General features: G+C 45.8%; 1 protein-coding gene across 3 annotated transcripts in view; it reads right to left on the reverse strand.

The window, feature by feature from the left end:
* Positions 1 to 21,413, reverse strand: part of HDAC8 (histone deacetylase 8) — a 235,979-nt gene that overhangs the window by 17,447 nt on the left and 197,119 nt on the right. For 2 of the 3 annotated variants that reach the window (XM_058536184.1, XM_058536183.1), the window contains exons 10-11: positions 17,301 to 17,389; positions 6,748 to 6,853 (exon numbers count right to left, since the gene is read on the reverse strand). In XM_058536184.1, the coding sequence (XP_058392167.1) occupies positions 6,748 to 6,853; positions 17,301 to 17,389 (195 nt within the window). The remainder of the gene's footprint in view (positions 1 to 6,747; positions 6,854 to 17,300; positions 17,390 to 21,413) is intronic. The other variant, XM_058536185.1, reaches the window with a different exon arrangement.

Genomic DNA, 21,413 nt, shown 5'->3' on the forward strand with positions numbered 1-21,413 from the left:
TCCAATCCTACCACCAAAGATAACTATTGTTAGCATTTTTGGTGTATTTCCTTCTAGTGTTTTTCTGTGCATACCCACACACACACATATATTTACACACACGTATATTTACAAAATTGAGATTATATGGTATTAAATAATTTTGTATCTTGTTTTTATCACTTAACATTGTTATCATGAGCATATTCTCACGTCATCAAATTATCTTTAAAAATTTCTTTTTAATTGACTGCAACAAATTCTTCCATGTAGATGTACTGAGATATCATATCATACCTCAAATTCAACATATGAAAACAGAACACATAAAGTATATGTTTCTATAAAACTGTTCCCACCCCCCCCCCAATGGCTCCCCATCCCGGTTGGTATCCAGGCTGGAAACCTCAGGGTCATCTTTACTTCTTCCTCTCTCCTTGATCCTCTATAAATGACCTACGTCCAAGTGCTGTTGATACTCTCTTCCTAACAGCTCTCAGCCTTCAGGAGGAATAGGAGAGGGAGTATCCTACCACCACTGCTCTAGTCCAGGCCCTTGCAGGCTCACTCTTGCAATAACACCATGATCCATCCAAATATCACTGCATCATATCATGTTCTAATTCCAGAACCTAGAATGACTCCCACTATATTGTATCCGATATGGACTACTCAGCCTGAAATTCAAGGGAACCTGCAATCTGCCCCTGGCCCCTCTCCCATCTGAGTTGCCCTTGCTTATGAGCACTTCTCCATTCCTACTTATTCAAATCCTCTCAGCCTTCTGAAAGCAGTCACCCTAAAGTCTTATTCTCCTGCTTCTTCTGCATAGCATCAGCCCTTATTATATCCTGACGTGTCTAAGGGGGTTAGTTTTGTCTCCTCACCTAGACTTCTCAGCTGTTTATCAGAAGCAGGGACCACATCTTAAACTTCTCTTATATCTCCCATGGCACCAAGCACATGGGAGGTTCCAAAAAATTGATTGACTTAGCTGGGCTTTCAAGTGGAGACACAATAATACTTCTTAAAATTAACCTGGTTGAGAATCTCACTTTGGGAGATATTGCAGGGTGGGAAGGGTTTACTAGGGGCAATTGGAAAAAGCAGACAGGGGATGATGAGTAGACTTGACTGAGCAATACTGTTAAGGAGAGGAGGGGCACCAGGCCTGGATTCAAACCCTGAGGTCACCACTTACTTGTTACATGACTACAGGCTGTTACACTAACTCTTCGGGCACCAGTTTCCTACCTCATATAGTAATTGTGAGGATTAAATGAGATCATGTATGTAAGGAATCCAGCACATGGTGTTGCATAGTAGGTTTTCAATAATGGTAGTTCCCACCTCTCAGATTTAGGTAGATATTTCAAGTCTTCATAAGTCATCTGCCAAGTGGTTTGTTAAAACCACTGCCTAAGTTACTGTAACTTTGGGGAGCAGCCTCCATTTTTATTTTAGAATTTATAAAATTTTTAGCATGATATCTTTATAACTTACCTTTTTCTGTTTAACAACAACAACAACCACCTTTCCAATTCTTACACTCTTCAGTGAAGTAAGAAAGAGAGGCTCCAAAGTCCTCCCAAGAAGCCCTAAAGCAAATGGTCAATCTGTCTTGGGACCAACCCTGCCTTTCAATTTATCCTTATGGCTTCTCAGGAAGCAAGAGAAGGTGTGGAGGTAAGCTGAGTTTCCATGGTGCAGAGTCCCACCCAGGCAGGAGCACCGCTTCAAGCTTGGGGCTCCAGCAGGCCTTGGACATGCCCAGACCTGACACCCCAATTGCTAGTCCCTAGAAGAATGTCAATCCCAGACTTCAGGCTGCCAGAGGAGGTGATGCTTGCACCCAACACCAGGGTTCTCCTGAGAATATTACCAGTAGATGTGCAAATGGTCTCAGCTTGGGGCTGTGGAGCTGTAAATAGCAGACTGGGGCTGGTGATCACAGAACACTTCAGGCAGCAGGAGCTGAGTGAGTTGGCTTCTTCCACCTTCTGTCCTCCTTTTTCACTTCTCAGCTCAGAATGGAGCTAGAAGCTTTAATCACAGCATGGTGGGGTGATAAGGGTGTGGCAGGGGTGGGGATTAAGGAGAACTAAAAGGCCTAGGTCAGGGGCCAGAATTTCAAGTATCGCCCATGGCTGTCTTCCTCCCATTTCCCAGGAAACATCGGATTTCAGGTGCTTTGGATCAGCCACACAGAAGAGCTGGGTGTGCAGTGCAGGGTGGGAAGGGTTTACTAGGGGCAATTGGAAAAAGCAGATGGAGGATGATGAATAGACTTGACAGGGCAACACTGCAAAGAGAGGAAGGGCACCGGAAAGGCCAAACAGCCTGACTCGAAAGCCCCAGTTCAGACAGACCTGGGTTTAAACGTCAACTCCACCACCTATTAGCACAGTGTGTGGCACACAGTAGGTGCTTAGTAATTACTTGCTGAATGAATGAATAAAGGTGACCTTGGCCAAGTCACTTATCCTCTCTGAGCCTCATCTGTAAAATAAATAGTAGCTATTATTCTTATTAATTCACCTGTGTGGTCTCTCCCCACACCCACATCAGTTTACTGGCCCATCTCCTCAACCCTGCACTGCAGAGGCTGCCATACTAAGCCTCCTTCATTAAGGGTCAGAAAGTGTAGATGTGCACAAGGCCTTCTCTTGCCTCTTGTGTCCTCCACCCCTCCTCCTCCTTCTCTTTACCTCCTGGCCCCATTCATTTTCTTTTCTATCCCAGACAAATTTGGGTTACAGTCTGGGAACTCAGAGCAGGTGCAGAAACCTCCAGTTACAACTCCAACACATACTCACATATGCACAACTCACCCCCACCCACAGAAGCTTGGGCCTGGGCTGCGGGTCCCCTAGGGACCTTTACTTAATTCCAATGGCATCAGTACCAGGGACTAGAAAACCTCTACCCCTGTTTCTCCATGCAGAGCTAGCCAGGCTTGGGGAGCTAGCTGCCTCTGGGGAATGATCACATCAGCACTGTTCCAGCTCTAGAAGGTTCACTTTGAGCCAACTCCCCTGGAATATGTCAACCAGAGGAAAGGCAAACAAATTTGAGGACATGAAGATGGTGCGAGGATGATTTTACAGTAGTGGTCGTGAACTAGGCTCAGTGATCCACTCTCTAAGTCACACTTCCTCGTGAACAATGACACATATCTTCAAGATTCATTGGCATGAGAAGAGCAACTTGTGGGAGCAAAACATAGCTTTTCTCTGTATAAAGCTAATAGCTTGAGTTGACTCTCCATGGTTTTATTGTTGTCTTTTTTCCCTCTTGGAAAGACTAATGGGCAGTAAAGATGGGATAAGGTAAGGTCTAAATTTGCCTGTCCCTCCAGTCATCCTGTGGCATGAGAAATGCATCTCTGTAAGGTGAAGTTCCTCAGGTTTGATCTCCAATAGGTTACAAATCCCATCTTTTGTGCTTCTAAGGGATGTGGCAAGAAAGAAAAAAACCCGCAAGCTCAAAGGCTGAATGTGCTGCCTAAACTCCCTCCCACAGACTGGAGCTTAACCCATCCACTCTCTCACTGCCACCACACCTCCCCAAATCAATTTGTGCCCCCCTACTCTGTTTTGAATTGGGGTGGGGTGGGGGATGCAGCCACAGCGAGAATTGGCCAGCTTCACGGAGGTTTTACATGCAAGAACAAATGGCAGTCTTGTAGGCAGGTTCAGGAAAATCTTTCAGAATGCAGAAAATTCAGCAGCCTTTCCACACTGACCATTGTCATGGCAACGCAGTATCTGATGGCAGCATGCGTCACCAGGCTGGAGGGGCACAAGTCTCAGTATAGCAGGTTAGCCTGGCCATTTTTAGCAACATTCGGACTTCTTTCTACCCTCGCTTCTTCTAGGGTTGGCTGAATTTCTTTTTGGTTCTGGACTTGTGTGCTCTGCTCATTTGCATGGCTAGAACACAAGACTTTGTCAATATGAAAGGAATGGCTAAATGGAAAATCTGAGCATTCCTAGTATTCTATAGCCACTCTACTTGCTGTGCACCCTCTCTGGCTCCTCCCCACCCACTGTCAGCCACTTAGTTTCTTTTCTTCTCCTCAATTCCTTCCCATACACAGCATTACCTCCCCCCACCATCCGACAACTGTGACTCATCTACCATGCCCTGCACTCTCATCATATTCTTTTTCTTGTTTCTCTATTTTCTCAGTTTAATGTACAGCATCCTAGAATCTTAGAGTTGGAAGGAACCTTAACAATAATTTAGTACAATCACCCTCTTCCAATGCAGAAGCTCCTCTACGATATGACAGCTAAGTGACTGTCTAGCCTCTACTTTTATGTCTCCAGTGACAGAGACCTCATTCCCTTCTGGGCAGCCTATTCCACTTTGGACAGCTCTAATTGTTAGAAAATTCTTCCTTCTGTTGAATGAAAATCTACCTTTTTATAATATCGACCCATGGGTCATAGCTCTGTGCCCTGTGATCACATAGACTCTGTCTACATCCTCAGCTCTGTGACAGACTCTCAGAGACATGAAGTAGAGACTACATTCCCCTGGGTCTTCTTTTTTCCAAAAGTCCCAGCTCCTCCAACCAGACCTCTTGGAGCCTGGGCTCCAGTCCTCTCCCCCTCCCGACTGCCCTTCTGGAGCACGCTCTTATTTATCTAGAGCCCTTTTAAAGTGAGATCGATACTGCATCACCCTCTCTGGAGGCTACCTTGCCCTGGTGACTCACACTGAGCTCCATGTTCACTCAAATCCCTAACTCTCTTTCAGGCAGAATGCTGCTAAGCCATGTCTTCCCATCTTGTATGCGCCCAATCGCTTTTGAGGACCCAATTCCTGGTCCATACATTTTCTTCCAGTTTAATTTCATTGTGTTACAATCAGAATATGGCTTTAATCTGTTAGGATATTTGAAAAATCTTGACTTCCATGTAACTTACATGTCCTCTAAGATTTTCTATTATTTTTTCACCAACCCTCAAACTAGTCTTTTATCTCAAGTCTTTTTAAAATTTATTCCTCTTTTGGGTTTCTTACCTAGTTCTCTTCCCTTTGAATTACTTTCCTTATGTCTTCTCTCGCTTGTCATTTCCATTTCCTCAAAAGCAAGATGTCACCACTCTCTGGAGATATGTGTCTGGGCACGTGTGCAGGAAAGCATGAGGGCATATAGGTATTTGCACATGCGTAGGTGTGAAGAAATAGCTGCAGAGGCTTGTTTAGTTTCTCTGTTTCTATTGCTTTGCCTGTGCTCTACCAGGATTTAGAGCCTGGATGGGGGGAAAATGGCAAGGGTGAAGGGAGAGGGGTAAGGGAAGTTGGTCCAGGATCAGTCCCAAAGAAAACAGGAAATGTGTCTTGGGTCTGAGAGGGGCAGGAGGAGACTAGGGTGGGAGTGCTCGTGCTAATCAGGGCTGTAGCACAATGAGAAGGACTGGAGAAGGGCCAGGAATGGAAGGATTTTAAAGGCCTTAAAGGTTGGACAAGGGAGGAGGATTTGGTTAGGAAGTGAGGACTTGTAGGATCTTAGACATTGAGAGGCCAGGGGGAGACGGCTTGAAACAATAGGGTCAGGCTGAAACAATAGGGAAGGCTGAGGGCTATAGGACACCTTAGAAGGGCAATAAGCATTGCTGTGAGAATAACCTTATGGGTGTATGACTTACAAGCTTAGAAAATTTTCTCTGGTCAAAGGAGCCTGGGATGTGGAGTCTTTGCCCATGGACTTGGCTGTTGTCATAGAGTGGGCTCTATGAGAGGATAGGGCCTTAATATAACCCTCGGCAAAGACCCCCAGGACACAGTGAGTTCCCTCAGAGTAACTCTAGCACAGAACAGGCCTCCCTTTCATGCTGGATTCTATTCCAATGAAAGAGTCAAAGGAGGAGAACTGGTGTGATCTTGGTCATTATATGAATAAACACAGGGATTTCATTCTCCAGGATGGGCAATATGATAATACCCTTGGCCTCTTAACTCTACAAATAATTAGGACCCCGCACAAATATGCACATATACATACAAATTCAGTTAAACAGGAAAATGGATGCCAAAACTACTTTAAAAAAATGGTTGATAAAGTGAGTTGAGTTGTCAAGCAGCTGCTGGGGTTGGGGGGGGGGGTCTACTGGAAAGCTGAGGGCAAGGTCCCCAAACAGCTAGTGGACATTGTGATCAAGAGGGCAATAACCTGATGACTGCCATTTTCCCTCTGTCCAAAGACCAGAATAATTGTAGGCTAGCCTTTGGAAAGGAAAGGATAGGGCAGCAGCCCCATCTCCAGTGCTCTGGGTGAGACTGAGGAACCTACTCCCAGGTCATCAGAATCCCTGACTATTCATTGTAGGCCTACATCTCTCAAGGCTCTACTGGCCCAAGGAATCACACGGAAACAGAATGTCTGCGAGCCCCTCCCCCACATTGCCAAGTCTGAATTGACTTGAACTTCCCTCATCTTAAAGAGGGTTTTACTGTTGTCCTTTTAAAAGAAAAGGGGTTCCCGGGCATACTTTAGAACTGGTTTTCCGCTGGAGGTGCCTAAAACTGAAACTTTTGTCCCCAACAGGTGACATTAGCTGGCCAAATGACAATCCCAAGTAGAGTGGCCAGTGTGGAATTCCAACTATAAGCTATCAGGCCAAAAAGAAGTTTTCCTTCCAAGCCAGTGAAACGATTAGCCATGAAAAGACAAACGGTCTCTGGGGAAGCCCCCGGGGATGGGCCACCACAAGCTGGGTGGAATGAGGAGGGCAGGACTCGAGGGGTGGTGCTCACCTTTGATGTAGTTGAGGATTTGCTGGACTCGGTGGGGCTCATTGCGGTCTGGCCGGCAGCTTGGCGTGATTTCCAGCACATAATCAGGACCATATGCTGTGAAAAACTGTAAGGAAAAGGGAAAGGCCAAAAAACAAACTAAACCACAGAAAACCTCCAAACCAAACCACATACAAACAGAACAATCAAAAGGAAGCCACCAGTACTGGCAAGGCGAGGGAGGCCCAGGTGGGCAGGGCAGGATGATGCAGCAGGAAGCCTGGTCCTGGTAGTGCCATTCCTCTTGGTCAAAACCCCCAGTGACAGTCCATTGCTAAATTCTTTAGTTTGTTCAAGGTCCTCTCTGCTCAGTGCGCAACTTTTCTCTCCAGCCCTAGCTCTTCCTGCGCCCTGTTCTCTAGCCATGCTGGTCTGCTCTGGGCTATCCCAAATCATACCACGCTTTGTCCCCCTCAGGATCTTTGCCATTGCTCTTTCCTGAGGCCTACAAAGGCCCTCCCCCAATGCCTGCTGCCTATGAAAAACCTCCTCATCCTTCCAGGTGCAGCTCAAATGTCACCTCCTTCACAAAGCTGTCCCTCATTCTCCATCAACCCTCAGAGCATTCTGTTGGTACCTCTCTTATGGCCCTTGTTCAACAAGTAGACAGTATTTGCCTGCGTATCACATGCAGGTCACTGTCTTGGCTGCTGTGGGGATAATGAAGATGGACAAGACCTCCTCTGGGGTCCTCTAGGTATTCTTGAGCACATTCTGCATTGGGTAGAGAATTTTCAACAGTGACCTGATCTCCCCACACTGCATTATCAGCAACCTGAGAGCAGGCAGCACCTGTCTTCTTTACCTCCTTGGTCCTCACAGACCATGGCAGCTGCCTGTTTTGGTTGCCTTGAATTCCCTGACCCGGGAATGTCAAACAAACTCAGTTTCTCTAGCTTTTCTTTCTCTGTAGTAGAGTTTGGTTTTAAATTCAGGGATTCAAAATAAAAGTTTTTGGATTCTATTTCTAGCTCACTAGATGACTCCTTGTGACCTTTGGTAAGTCACAATATCTGATTCAGCTTCTCTATTAGGGCCCGCTTGGGGGAAAACACTCCATGACAAAGGAAATCATTCAATTGGGATAAGTCTTTGAATGGGAAATATGCAAAGCTACTATTTCTGTTTAGTTTTTAGCAGAAATAGTATTTGTGCACACTCTCTGGAGAGAGAGCATATGGTCCTTAACATTATGTGCTTTCAATAGTGATATTGTTAGGTGGTAAGTAAGCCAGGGAAATTCAAATTTCACAGAAAAAAATGGTACAGAGGGCATGAAAAAAGGGATCTCGATATGTCATGAATTTGACGTCATTCAAAGAGCCTCTAAAACATAATCCAGGGTTATTACCATTGCCACCAAATTATCCTCATTGAGAGTCTGGAGGTACATCTGGTACCATGGGAGAGGTTGTGGAACAATCTCCAGGGATTCTAACAGCGTCTTTGTGGAATCCATGGGAGTAATTTAATGGGGAGATGGCTTTTGCACATCCATGACAGAAAACTCTACACATTTAATTAAAAGAAAAATGCCCAAGACTGTGCCAATGCTTATAATGCCTTTTTTGTGTGTGTGTGTGGACTGACCTAAAAAGGAGAGAGGGACCTAGTTCCTTCCTGCGGGAGTTATTACTCTCTGATGCCTGAAGCCTCAAGTTCTGGAGAAGGAAGAGGCCTTGAGTAAAGATTATCTTTACCAAACCCATATGTGGAACAGACAAGAGGGCTCACCTGGGGAACACATCCAGAAACTAACCCCAGCCCCCATTATGATCAAAGAAACTTGAGAGGTTTGTATTTTTAGCCAAGGAAGGCCCCTCGGTCCAAGCCCGAGGGCCTTGTGGGCTTGGCTCTGAAAGAGAAGGCTTCAAACAGGTGTGGCCCTCTCTCCTTAGGTGGCCTTTTCTGCTCCAGAGGGTGTCAAGTAGTACACTCATTTCATGGGTATGGAAAGACGGGTTTAGAGAGAGCAATACAAGAAAGGCAGCTGCGATGAAGCAGCCACTCAGGGCTGGCATCAAACCCCTGGCATCAAAGTGCCATAAAAATCAGAGCAGAGTGCCTTGCTGAGGTATAGGCGGAGAGAATGTTCTGCCTCCATCTACGAAGATAACACTGCTGATCCTGTCAGCAAGACATGTCATGAGCTATCTGTTCAGGGCTGAGTGTTTGGAACAGCACGTTCTCCATGTGAATGCCAACTGCATGGTCACCCCCACTCTCCTACTTTAGTCCCCTCTTGGACTAAGAGCACATGGTTGCAAGATGGTCAGCTGGGACAGAACTGAATGCTACGTTAACAGAACTCAGCTCGACTGGGATTGAACCTCTTGTCCTGGCTGCATTAGCACCTGGCTTTAACTAACCCATAAATAACCATTCTTTGCTGAAGCAGGCTGGCTGCAGGTAATAGCCAAGTCTAGGTTCCTAAACATCTCCCCACCTTTGCCAATCAAATATTATTCCCAGGTCCTGCTTATTGGCACTATTCTTAGGGTAGGGGACACAGATGATTTAAGAAAGTCCCTGTTTTGTGATCTAGTTCCACACGGCAGCTGGCTGGTCCTGGCCTTGGGAGGCTTTGCTTGGGGCTGAGGGAAGCGACAGGCACCGGGAAGGCAGAGGCTGTATCTAAGGCAAAAGTGGTGCCCTCTTCCCCTCGCTGGCTCTCTCGTGGCATTTCTGTTTCTGTATTATACTATGCTTTTATTTTTGCACTCATTAACCCTTTTCTACTGGACTATGAACTCTGCAAAGGCAGAAACTTCTGTTACATTCTTTTTGTATAGCCTGTAGAGGTGAACTCAGTCATCAAAGGTTCTCCTCAAACCATTATTTGAAAATTATGTTGAAAGAAATTAATTCGCAAAAGGTTTAGCTGGCTGTTCAGTTAATTCTGTGGAATAATGCAAAGAGCCAACTCATAGCATTAACGGCTTTTCTAGACTCTTGAGGCAGCATGATGAGGTGGAAAGAGCACTGGCTTTAGAGTAAGGCAGAGCTGGCTTTTCACATCAGATTTAGCTGTGTGCCTCAGGCGAGTTTCTTAATCTCTGCTTCGTCATTGCTACCAGAGGGATGATAAACGCTGATCTGGCTGGGTTGTTAGGAGCCACTGATAATATATACAAAAGGGCCCAGCACATAGTAGGACCGCAGTAAATGTGATTGCCCTCCTCCGGGGGCAAGAGGCCCTTGCCTAACTGTTGCCTCACCCATACCCTGGAGGCTGTTGGGCCTAGCACTTGGGGCTGCGATGCAGAAAGAAGAGCCTGTTCCTCCTGCCAGACAAAGCCTAGTAGCCCCAGTGTCCTCTCCATTTGCTTAAGCCATTAGCTCCGCCTAGGGCCTGTGGAGACACTGACTTCTCTCACAGTTTCCTGCCCGGCGCTCCCACCGCTTGTTACTTACTGGAGAGGTGGAGAGGAAATCTGATCACATAAGGCAAAAGAGATGTTGGGGTGGAGGGATTTGGCCAGCACTAGAAATAGCTTGAGGCCCCACCCTGAAACTGCCCTCCAGCCCTGAAGAGGAAAGGAAACGGGCAAGCAGCAATCCCATTCCCAGACAGGTGGAGCAGGGGATGAAAGAGGCCAGCCGACCTTCAAGTGAAAACCCTGGCTTTGATCTCAGCAAAGGAAGGAGGGAGGTGCCAACCCTTCTCCACCCCTTCCCCTCTTCCCCCAGCACTGCTTTTGCTTTCTGGGTTTCAGTTGATACATTTTTTAGGGGAACAAGGTAGGAAGGGGGCAAATGGAAAGTATGAGGTGGGACTGAGGGATGGGAGTTGAGGGTAATGGCTACTTTAGGGAAGGCGGTCCCTTCTCGACCTGGGAGTCAACGAAGAAAGAAAGGAAAATAGCTCAGCTCTCCTTCAGTTCAGCCCCACTCAACGCACCTTTCTTGCTCACTACTTTCCAGCTCCTGCTCATGCAATGCAAACAGCGTCCACTTAGATATTTGGTCAAAAAGATATTCAGAAGAGGCCTTAGGGTTGCTGTTACTCCTTCATAATCCTATTTGGTCATAGGAAACCGAGACACAAACCTGGAGCAGCCAATCCTTTTATCCTTCCTTCAACATTTATAAGTGCCTACTATGTGCCTGACTAAGTTAGTCACTGGGGTACAAAGACAGTAAGACATATTTAGTAGGAGGGGTTATCATAGAACAGAGCGATGTGAGGTATAATAATAATACTAAAGATAAAAGTAATAGCAGTCAACATTTATTAAAGGCTTATGATGTGTCAGGCACCTAAAGTGTCTCGGCACTTTTTATCCATTGACTAACTTAATTCTCACAACCAACTCATACGGAGGGACTATAATTATTTCCATTTTAAGATGAGGATCTGAAGCACAGAACAGTCAGATAACTTGACAGAGGTCACACAGCTAGCATGTGTGGAGCTGAGATTTGAACCCAGGTCATTCTGGAGATCAGCACTACCTATAGGAGACTCTAAACTACCCCAGAGGTAGTGATTGTGTAGGGGAGTCTGCAAAGGAGCTATGGTGGGTGGGAGGGAGGCATTCTCAAGAGAGCCTGGGCAAAGGCAGGGAGTGTGGAATAGAGCAGCACATTTTAGGCACCAAAATTAATTTGATACGGCTTGAGGGTAGGGCATAAGGAGAATCAGGACACGAGATCGGGGAGGCAGGCATGAACCTCACGGTAGGAGCTACCTGCTCCCCACACTAAGACATTTGGCCTTATCCTAGACTAGAAGGTCCATGAGGGCAGAACACTGTTGTGCTCCCTGCTGTACTGCCAGTTCCCAAAACAGTGCTTGCACCTGGTAAGTGATAAATAACTATGTGCGGGATAAGTGAATGGAAACCTGGGGGAGCTTGTAAATGAGGGAATCAACAGGTCAGGTGTGCACTTCAGAGGACTCACTGGTTACAGTGTGGAGAATAGAATGGCATTTGAGGGAAGGAATGTAAGTAGGGAGACCAGTGAGAAGGCTGATGCTATAGCCATGATGATGGTAACAGGGCCTGAACTAGAACAGTTGTGGGAGGAATGGAGAGACTGGAAAACTTAGAAGATAGCATCAATAGGACTAAACAACGAATTGGATGTGGGAAGTAAGGAAGAAGAGAGTTAAGGATTTCTGACTGTGCAGGAGGTGCATTAATGGGATGAGGAACACAGGCGGAGGACAAGGGTTCATGGTAGGGTGTACGTGTGTGTGTGGGTTCAGTGGGGAGCATGTTGAGGGTCAGGATCCTGACGATATAGTGGTCTGGAATTTAGGAGAGAGGCTGGCCCTAAGATACAAAATATGTGTTATAGATTTGGGAGTTATCAATGACATAAAGGAATTGGATGAGAATTGCCAAGGAATTGCCTTGGCTGGCAGAGAAGGCTTACTACAGAGTGAGAAGAAAAGAGGGGCAAGGAAAGAATCATGGGGAATAGCCAACATTTCAGAGATGGACAGAGTGAGTGGAAACAGTTCTGGAGATGGTTTGAGATATTGCAGAGAGGTTAAATAAAAGGAGGGAGGTCTTCCGATTGTCCAGGGGAAGGAGACTTTTGCTGTAGCAAAGCCAGCGGAACATGTGGACAAGGCCTGACCGGAGTGGGCTGAAGAGTTGGATGGGAGGAAGTGGAAATGAGAATGATGGTAAGAATACACTCTTTTTTTAAGGAGTTTGATACAGGGGTAGGGCTGGGGTAGGGTGGGTGTTTTAAGATGAGAGGGTCTTAAGTATATTTATAGGCTGAGGGGAAGAGCTCATAGGATGGGAGTCAGAGGCAGCCTATAGGGATTTAGAGTTAGTTATGTCTGTCCTTCTGGCCCCTTAGCCAGAGCTCCACAAGGGAAGAATACTGTTTTATTCATATTTATATTATTTACAGCTCCTAGCATAGGGCTTGGAAAATAATAGGTGCTCAATTTATGTTTGTTGAATGAATGAAAGAAAATGTGTTTGGGATTCTGAGGACGTTCACATCCAGTAGGGAGAGTTAGGGTCTTGAAGGACGGGGTGATTGCAAACAGGCAGGGATGGGGTGGGGTGGGGAGTAGTCAGTGGAGGCAAGAGAAGGCAGGACAAGTCTGGGGACCAGCAAGTACTGTAAGTAGGCTAAAGCTGGAAAAGGAAAGCACAGGAAGCCTTGAATCCCAGGTTGAGGAGACAGGACTTGATGTGACAGGCACTGGGGCAGCGTCAGGACTGGAGATGTGCCTTAGGAAACCTGGGAGCAGCATACAAAGGCTGGGTGACCAGTGTGGAGGCTACTGCAATAGTTCAAGGGGGAGATAACAAGGGCTTGAACAAGGGTGATTGCTGTGGGGATGGAGAGAATGGGAAAGAGACATCGAAGGTAGGCTCACTAGGACTTTGGTAATTGGTTGGCTGTGGAGGAAAAGAGAGACGAGAGAAGTCAAAGTGAACTCCCAGATTTTGAGTCTGGGTAATGGGGAGAATCGCAGTGCCACTGACAGAGCTGGGGTAAACTAGCAGGAAGAGCTAGTCTGGCTAAGAGAAGGTGATGGGCTTGGGTTTAGTTGGGTTTGAGATGACAGTAGGGCATCTGGGTCACCATGTTTAGCAGGCAGCTGGAGATGTGATGATGGTGTGTGGAAGTGAGGTCATGGCCAAGGACTAAGGTAGTAGAAGGATAAACAGATCCAGTGAATAGGCACAAAAAGAGCAACCAGAGAGGAAGAAAGAGAACAGTAAAGTGAAATCTCATGGAGCCTTAGGGATGAGATTCAGCAGGAGGAAAATGCTTCAAGGGATACATTTACCACACTGGCAATATGCTGCTGTGGCTAAACTAGCTTCTTTCTCTCCTAGTTCGTAGGGGGTACAATGAGACTGCCCTTTTTATAATACTCCAAGTAGCTCTCAAATTTTTTATTGTTAACTCAAAGTTTACCTTTTCCTAAAAATTCGACTAGATTCTATCAGGGTAAGTCCAAGGTCAGTGCCAATTCCTCTTACAGCCCCTGGAGGCTTTGCTCTGTCTTCAGCTGGGGAGGCTGTGCTAGTGACTGAGATGTGGGCCCTAGCAGGAAGAGCATTTCTTGTCCTGAATCACTCTGTGAACAGAACTCATCACAACCAGAGGAACATAGCACCAGCGCTTTGAACCATAACATGGTCTTATACGATGCTTTCCTTTATCACCAATTACTCCATCAAAAAACCTGGGCCCAATCATGATGGAAACAAAAAAGCCCTCTTTTTCCAAGAAAACATTTCTGTTTACAGGAAATTCAGTTATTATATATATCATTTATTGTACATTTTAAGGACATAAAATTGCAGTGGTATTATCGGGAGTAAATTTTATTGCCGTGGCTTTACAACACAAACATACATAGATAATAATAATCCCATTAGTTGTTGGACTGAACTGGCAGGCAGCAGCACAACAGAGGCGATTGCTTGTAGGCAGGGGAATGGGGAATGAGGAGTGTCCAGAGCATGACCAAGAGGCCAGGGAGATATGGGCTATTGGAGATAAGACGTTATATGTGGAGATGGACATGAGGATGGAGACCTGGTGTCCTGTCTAGACTACATCTGTATCCCACCTGCGGGACTCATCTCACCCCTTGAACAGAGTCAGTACTTAAGAACAGCTTCATGGTGAGGCTCATATACCAGTGCCAAGAACTGTTTGAATGAATGAATGAATGAATGGAGAATGGAAATAGTTTTATTATTCAGAAGTTTCAGTGGTATTTTAACTATTGGTATAGAAAGAAGTTTATTAAGCAAAATAATCAGGTAAATGTTAGCTTATTTGAGCACCAATTATATTTAAGCAAATAATACGTCCAATATTAACTAATCTTATTTCATTAGCTAAAGTACTTAGAGGATTCATGAATACATATATATAGCCCTTCAGTGTATTGTGTATTCACTAAGGTTCCTATGTTAGTCAATCCACAGTAATTCATATATGTGTATTATGTGTGTGTGTGTGTGTGTGTGTGTGCGTGTGCACACACACATATGTTCCATTAGGTGCTGAGTGTTATTCTAGGCCCTGGGGGGAAGCTGAGTACAAAAAAACAATAAAGTCTGGTGACTGCTCTTAAGAAGATGAAAATCTAAACAGGGAGAGAAAGATATAATTATAGGAAGGGCAGAGGAACAAATCTAAGCTTAACTGTGTGACATTGGCTAGAGTGCAACAGAATGCCCTCCCCTGTGTGAGGCACTGGACAAGTGAGGTGACTTGTCCAAGATCATGGTGCTAAAGTCACAGATGTGAACTTTAACCCATGGCTTCGGACTTTCAGCCCAATGGGCTTTCCATGACACCATGAAGCGAAAAGCATAGTAGTTAAAAACTGAGATTTCTGGAGTCAAATGGGATGAGCCCTACATTTTTGTTCCACCATTTACTAGATGTGTGACCTTAGGTAAGCCTTGGTTTTCTTGTTTGTAAAATGGGGATAATAACACAACATACCTTATAGAGTTGCTGTGACAATAAGTGAGTAAATTCATGTAAAGCACTTAGAACATTGCCTGGAGCACAGTAAACACTCAGTAAATATTATTATTAAATGCTAGATATTATTATTATCATTGTGCTTTATCAACTGTACAAAGAAACAGGAGTTCTGCATGCCATGGACAGTAGTAAAACCAGACTTCTTTACAAATGCCCTTCAGACTGAATGAAGGTGAATTCCAAAGAGCTTACCCTGTATCCAAAAAGCCTGAAGCCAGAAAGATCAAGAAGAGAAGGATCCAAATGAAAGGGACTAAGAAAAATGGAAGAGAGGAGGCAGGAATAAGAAATTGGAAGTGGTGGGAAAGGGAGGTAGGGGGACAGAGGTGACAGAAAGGAGAGAAGATAAAAATGGGGGGGGTAAACTGGCAAGGGAAGGAAGGAGGCACAGAGGAGGTGGCAGAAGAGACAAGGGCAGAGTGGCTGCTACTTCACCAGGGGTCTCCCTGCAGGCCAAGATTTTCCTTCAGGGTATGGTTTCAGGGGTTTGGGGGAAGGGCCTTGGCCAAGACTAATACCTTTCCCACATCACTGCTGATCCTCAAATTTCCACTATTAGAGAGAATTCCTCCTTCATAAATATGTGCAGGGCCAGCTCTGGTTATACCATATGTCTCTGTTAATCAAATGAATATTTTGGAAACAAGCCTACATATGAAACGTTTTTACATCAATTTTTCCTTAAGCCAAGGGGAGAGATGGAAGAAGGGAGAGTATAGGGATATTGCTTTACCTGGCTTGCTGCTGGACAAGTACTATGATGACCTCGAAAATGGATTCTTCTAGAGGATTAGTAACTGCTGCCTTGGCTTGATCCTTATACTGCTCCAAGCAACTGCCCTCTCTCTATTCCTTCACTGCTAAACTTCTTAAGATGTCTCTTTCCTTCACCACCTTGACCTCTTCATTTCCCAGACACTTCAACCTACTGTTGTCTGGCTTCTTCCCCACACCTCCATTGAACTGTTTTCTAGAAGGAAGATGGCAAAGAGATTTCAACTTGTTGGCAACTCTGATTGATTGGTAGTAGCTGCTTGGGGCACTATGTTGAGAAAGATTCTGAGGTTGTGTCTAGGTTCAGCAGGAAAATGTGCCATGATCATTTTGTCATGTAACCCATGGAGTACATGGTGGGCAGCGTGAGGCCTGGGAGGATGTAGTCATATGTGCCCTACATTTGCTATTCCTGCTTTAGGAGAACAAGAATGATCTTCCTAATGATGTCTTCTTTTCAGTTTTCACTCGTCCTATTTGATCTCTCTTCAGCACATGTCATCAGTTACCCCCTCATTTTTGGCACTATCTTCTCTCTCATCATCACTCATCTCCCTGTTCCTTCTCAATCTCCTTCCCAGGATCCTCTTCCTACCTGTTTCTTAAATGTACGTGCCCCCAGGTTGTACTCTCAGCTCTTTTCTCTCTCTCTGCAAGACTTTACACTTTCTGCTATTGTTTAATCACTTCTATGCAGAGATCCTACATCTCTGGGTCCAGTGTTTACCTGCAGCCTCTGACTTGCATTTATAGTTGTCTGCTGGACATTTCTATGTGGAAAACTTGAATTCTTGGTACTTGATGCTTAATGTGTTCCAAGGAGAGCTAATTCAGTATAAGTCCCTCGAAAGAGAATGTTCATCTTCTCTTTTTGTTCACTCAGCACCGTAGGTGAGTCCCATCATACAGTAAGCTCCTCAGCAAAGATTTGAACTTATGACCCTGAATGGGTCAGTGTGCTTATGCTTTGTTTAGAGGCACTGGATTTTGTGCTTTCAAAATACCTGAAATGGTATGGGATTAGGGGATAGAGATTAAGGGATCTCTGTCTCTGTGAGATATTCCCATTGTTTGATGAGCAATGATTTTTTTTTTTCCTGCCATTTGTCAGATGAAGAAAAACATACCTAACCACGTGCAAGAAGATAGAGAGAGGTACAGGGTACTCCCAAGACTAGCATTATCTTTCAGGGGAGAGCCAGACAGCAAGCAATATGCTGTGGGTACTATTTGAAAACACTCACTTGTTATCTGCTGGGGCAGGATGCAGGGTGGGAGGTGCTGGGGAGACAATGATAAAGTAGACAATCCCTGGTCTTGAGGAGCTTACAGTCTAGTAGAGAAAGGAGATAGGTACAGGAATAACTACGATGAGATGAATGCTAGAGGTGAATCATTTCTCTAGAGCTATGGGAACTCATGTGGGAATTCTTAATTCTGAGTGTGGGGGCTGGTAATGGATAAAGCTTCATGGAGGAGATGGGAAGCAAATGAGCTGGCCTTGAAGGATGAGTAAGATTTAAATAGGAAGGGAGAGAAGGTAAGAAAGGCAGAAGGAGCAGAATGAGGACAGTGAAGATATATTCTAAATAAGTTATCAAAAATTAATTTATGAGAAAGAACAGAGTACTGGGTCAAAACCAGTACCAGCGCAGCTCTGTAAGCAACTCTCTTGTCTTCTCTGAGTAGTGCGTTCTTCCTTCGTGGTGGACAATGATAGATTGGTGCTCTTGGCAGAGGCAAGGGAAAAGTCACGGAGGGACTAGCTACTCCATCAGAGTAGGATTTATCTCTGATATATCCATCAGAGTGGTTACTTGGGGGCAAATCGGAGTTGTACTTGCTTAGAACCTATTGATTCATTTGTTGCCTAATTCACTTGATACCAACGTCTCTTGGGCACTCTGGTGTGCCAGGCTCTGGGTACGAAGAGATGAGTGAGACTCAGCCCCTGCCCTCAAGGAGCGGATGGGGAGACAGCTGTGCAAACACTAATTCTAATGCTCTGTGGTAAGGGCCATAATAGATATGCAGGCAGGGAGCCCCTGGAGCCCAGAGGGAAGACAAAGCAAAGCCATGCTCTCTGAGTTAGCCTCTGATTTCCCTGTCTCCCTTCCCTCCCTGAGTTTTCCGTCAGAAATTCAGAACTGATCATGTCATTGCCTCTGCTTAAAAACCATGGTTGGCTCCCCACTGACTGCAGGACCAAGTTCAAACTCTAAAGCAGGACAGACAAAGGCCTTCAGTCTGATCCAACTGGCTTCTTCAGTCTTATCTTACACCATGGTCTGGGCTATGGCCCTTAAACTGTAGCCTCACTGAACTGTAGTGTCTCTCCCCGCTCCTCTTTATCTGGACAACTCTTGTGCTTCCTTTGTGGCCCTGCTAAATGTTGCTTCTCTGCTGCACCAGCCCCAACTCCCCGAGATGGAGTAAGTTCCTCCTCTGCATTCCCACAGCTCGCTGTCCAACTCTCTATTCCAGCACTTATCGTATTATAGTGTAATTGTTCACGTGCCCGTCTCCCCTGCTAGGCAGTGTTCTCCTCAAGGCTGGAAACTGGGCCTTATTCTTTTCTTTATCATAGAGATTTGGTATGGGCCTGGCACACAGTAGGCACTTCACATATCTCTACTGAGTGAATGAATGACTCTGACATGTGGCCATTGGGGCCCCGTCGTTGTCACCAGCTGGCGTTACTTAACATGAGAGATGCATAAAAAATGAAGGGCAGCCATAGTAGCTGAAAAACAGGCGGCTCTAGTGACATCATGAAAACACAAAATAAAACTGGAGAAGGCTGAGACAAGGCTCCCACTCAGGCTTTAACAAATGAGTCTCCCTTCGGAGCAGCCTCTTTTTGTCTGCTCTCCCATTCACTTTCGAAAACCCAGTCATTGAAATGATTCTAATTATTCATGGTCAGTGGCATATCCAGGAAACACTTAGTTTACAAGCAATTAAAATACACTAAAATAGATTTATGCAGGTTGAACCTGATCCTGCTGGTAAGAAGGGAGTAAATGACTTACATCTTGGAGGGGTATTTGCTTCCCGAGGTCGCTCTTTATCACTCTTTATCTCCTGCACTGGTTGGTGCTAACATGGCAAACATCCGGAGGTCCTTCTTAAGGTGAGTGTGCTGTGAACAGTGCGAGGAGCCTGTAGACTGCATGCTTAACCGCAGCCAGCTGTCCTGTAAACGTGTGATCCCTGCCTCTGCCCACACCCACCCACCATGGGGAAAAGGCTGGCTCAGCAGCAGGCAGCTTGGGGCAGTAGGAAAGCTCCCAGCACTGTGATTGGAGGCTTGGTTTCCAGTAACATTGGAACCACTTGGAATCACTTAACCCCTCAAGGCTCAGTCTCCACATTGGTAAAATGGGGGCACAAATTTCCACCCTGCCAACTTTAAAGGGTTGTTTATGAGGATCAATGGAAGAAACTTTATAGAAAGCTCTAGAGGCTAGACAAACAGAGGGGGTTTCACTTTCATTACAAAAACTCTAACTTGTGGCTGTTGGATCTCTTCAATGCTCTAGATGTGGCTAATGCTCATCGGCAGATTAGTAAAGGTATACTTAGGCTCATCCCCTAAGAGTTTATTTAGGAGTTCACACAAGGACCATACATTACCTCGCAACAGTCAAAACAACAGTGTTTTAATGTCCCACTAATGAAGACAGCAGTCAGCAGCTAAACAAACAGGCCATTTGGTTGAGAACAGACACGGGGCAGCAAAGGCCTAGCACATGGAGTCCAGGTGTCCTCAGAGATTTTGCACCACCCCTCCCTTTACAGCAGGCTCTGCTTCTTTGGGTTTGACTCTAGGGGAAAAAAGGCCTCCTTTCACAGCTCTAAGAAGCGTAGAACATATAGCTAAGCCATTCAGTGGGTCAATGTGATTGGTGCAAAATTTAGAATGAACTCTTTGAAATGGCATATTTCAGCATCAGCTTTTGAGCTAAGTGCAGAGGAACTGCAGAAATGCCAAAAGGCTGGCACAAAAGCAGGGTAGGGAAGCAGAGGTCATGGGAAATCAGTAAACTGGAGTGATGCTCCACCTGGAAGTCTGAGCTTAAATTATTAAGGCCTTGAGATACGTTAATGAAGCTGTTTACCCTACATCTGCAAAAGGATCTTGGGTTCCTGTCACACCTCCCTGTCTTTCTGCTCACCTTTCCCTTTTTGCAGAGAATGCCCAGCCCTCCCTTCTCAGCCTAGACCATTCCTACTCATCATTCAAGACCCAGCTCGAATGTAACCTCTTTGAAGTCTTTGCTGACTCCCCAAAGGTGGAGTTCCTTGTTCCCTCCTCTGTCCCTCCGCAAGGCCTTTTACAGCCCTCTGGCACACTCTGGCATATTTGTTTACACACACGTCTTCCCCATTAGGCCATGAGTGCAGCTCTCAGGAGCAAGAACCACATGGTCCTTCACTTAGCACAGAGCAGGGCACAAAGATGTCCCTCCGTCAAGGCTGGCTGAAGGAAGGAGCATTTGCGCATCCACGTGCCAAACTCATTTATTGGATCTGCATAGGACCCAAAGGGAAGGCTCATTAGGCCGTGATTTGACATGGTATACATGCTTCTTCCACACTGGTTTACCTGATTAGCAACTGTGTTGGTGCTTGCAAGCAGCAAGAAACCTGCTGGAAGAGGTAGCCTGACAATGTACCAACGAGGCAAGGCCTGGGTGGCCTCCTGGTTCAGGCTATTGGCTTGGTTCCCACAACTTGCAAACGTGAGCTGAAAAAGTGCTGCTCTCCACCCCCACCCTTCAACTCCCATGTGCTTGCTTCTCAGGAAGTTGCCCAGCAGCACAGACAACATCATTTAGTATGTTTGAAAATTGAAAATGCATCCATTACCAGAGAGGAATGCCTAACGGATGGAGGCTGACCTGGCCTCGGCTCCCACAGAAGCTGTGGTTCAGTGGCCACAGCCTCTGGTTCTGCTAATGATGAACTCGATGACTTTGGACACATGGGCTCATCTCACATTCCCCATCCTCAAAATGGGGAGAATAATGAAGATGTTGCATGGATTGAGTCAATAAGAAGCTTGACTGAGATCCTGGTGGATGGGGGAAGCAGCAGTTGATGCTGGCAGAGCCTGTAGGGTTTTGTTGTTTTGGTTGTTTCTGTTTGTAGGTGTGAATCATTCTGCCTCAAGCCCAGATGTGCAGCCCGTGGAGAGGAAGAGAGGAAGGGCAGGCGGGTGGGCACCTCTGGCCTGGGGTGCAGCAGAGCCAGTGCACACGGAAGTGGACAGGACAGGACGGGACGGGATGGGAGGGGACAGGACAGGACAGGATGGGATACTCAGCTGCTGGCTTGCCGACAGCTGGTCTCCT

This window comes from Diceros bicornis, chromosome X, assembly GCF_020826845.1.
Source record: "Diceros bicornis minor isolate mBicDic1 chromosome X, mDicBic1.mat.cur, whole genome shotgun sequence".
NCBI classification, from domain to species: Eukaryota; Metazoa; Chordata; class Mammalia; order Perissodactyla; family Rhinocerotidae; genus Diceros; species Diceros bicornis.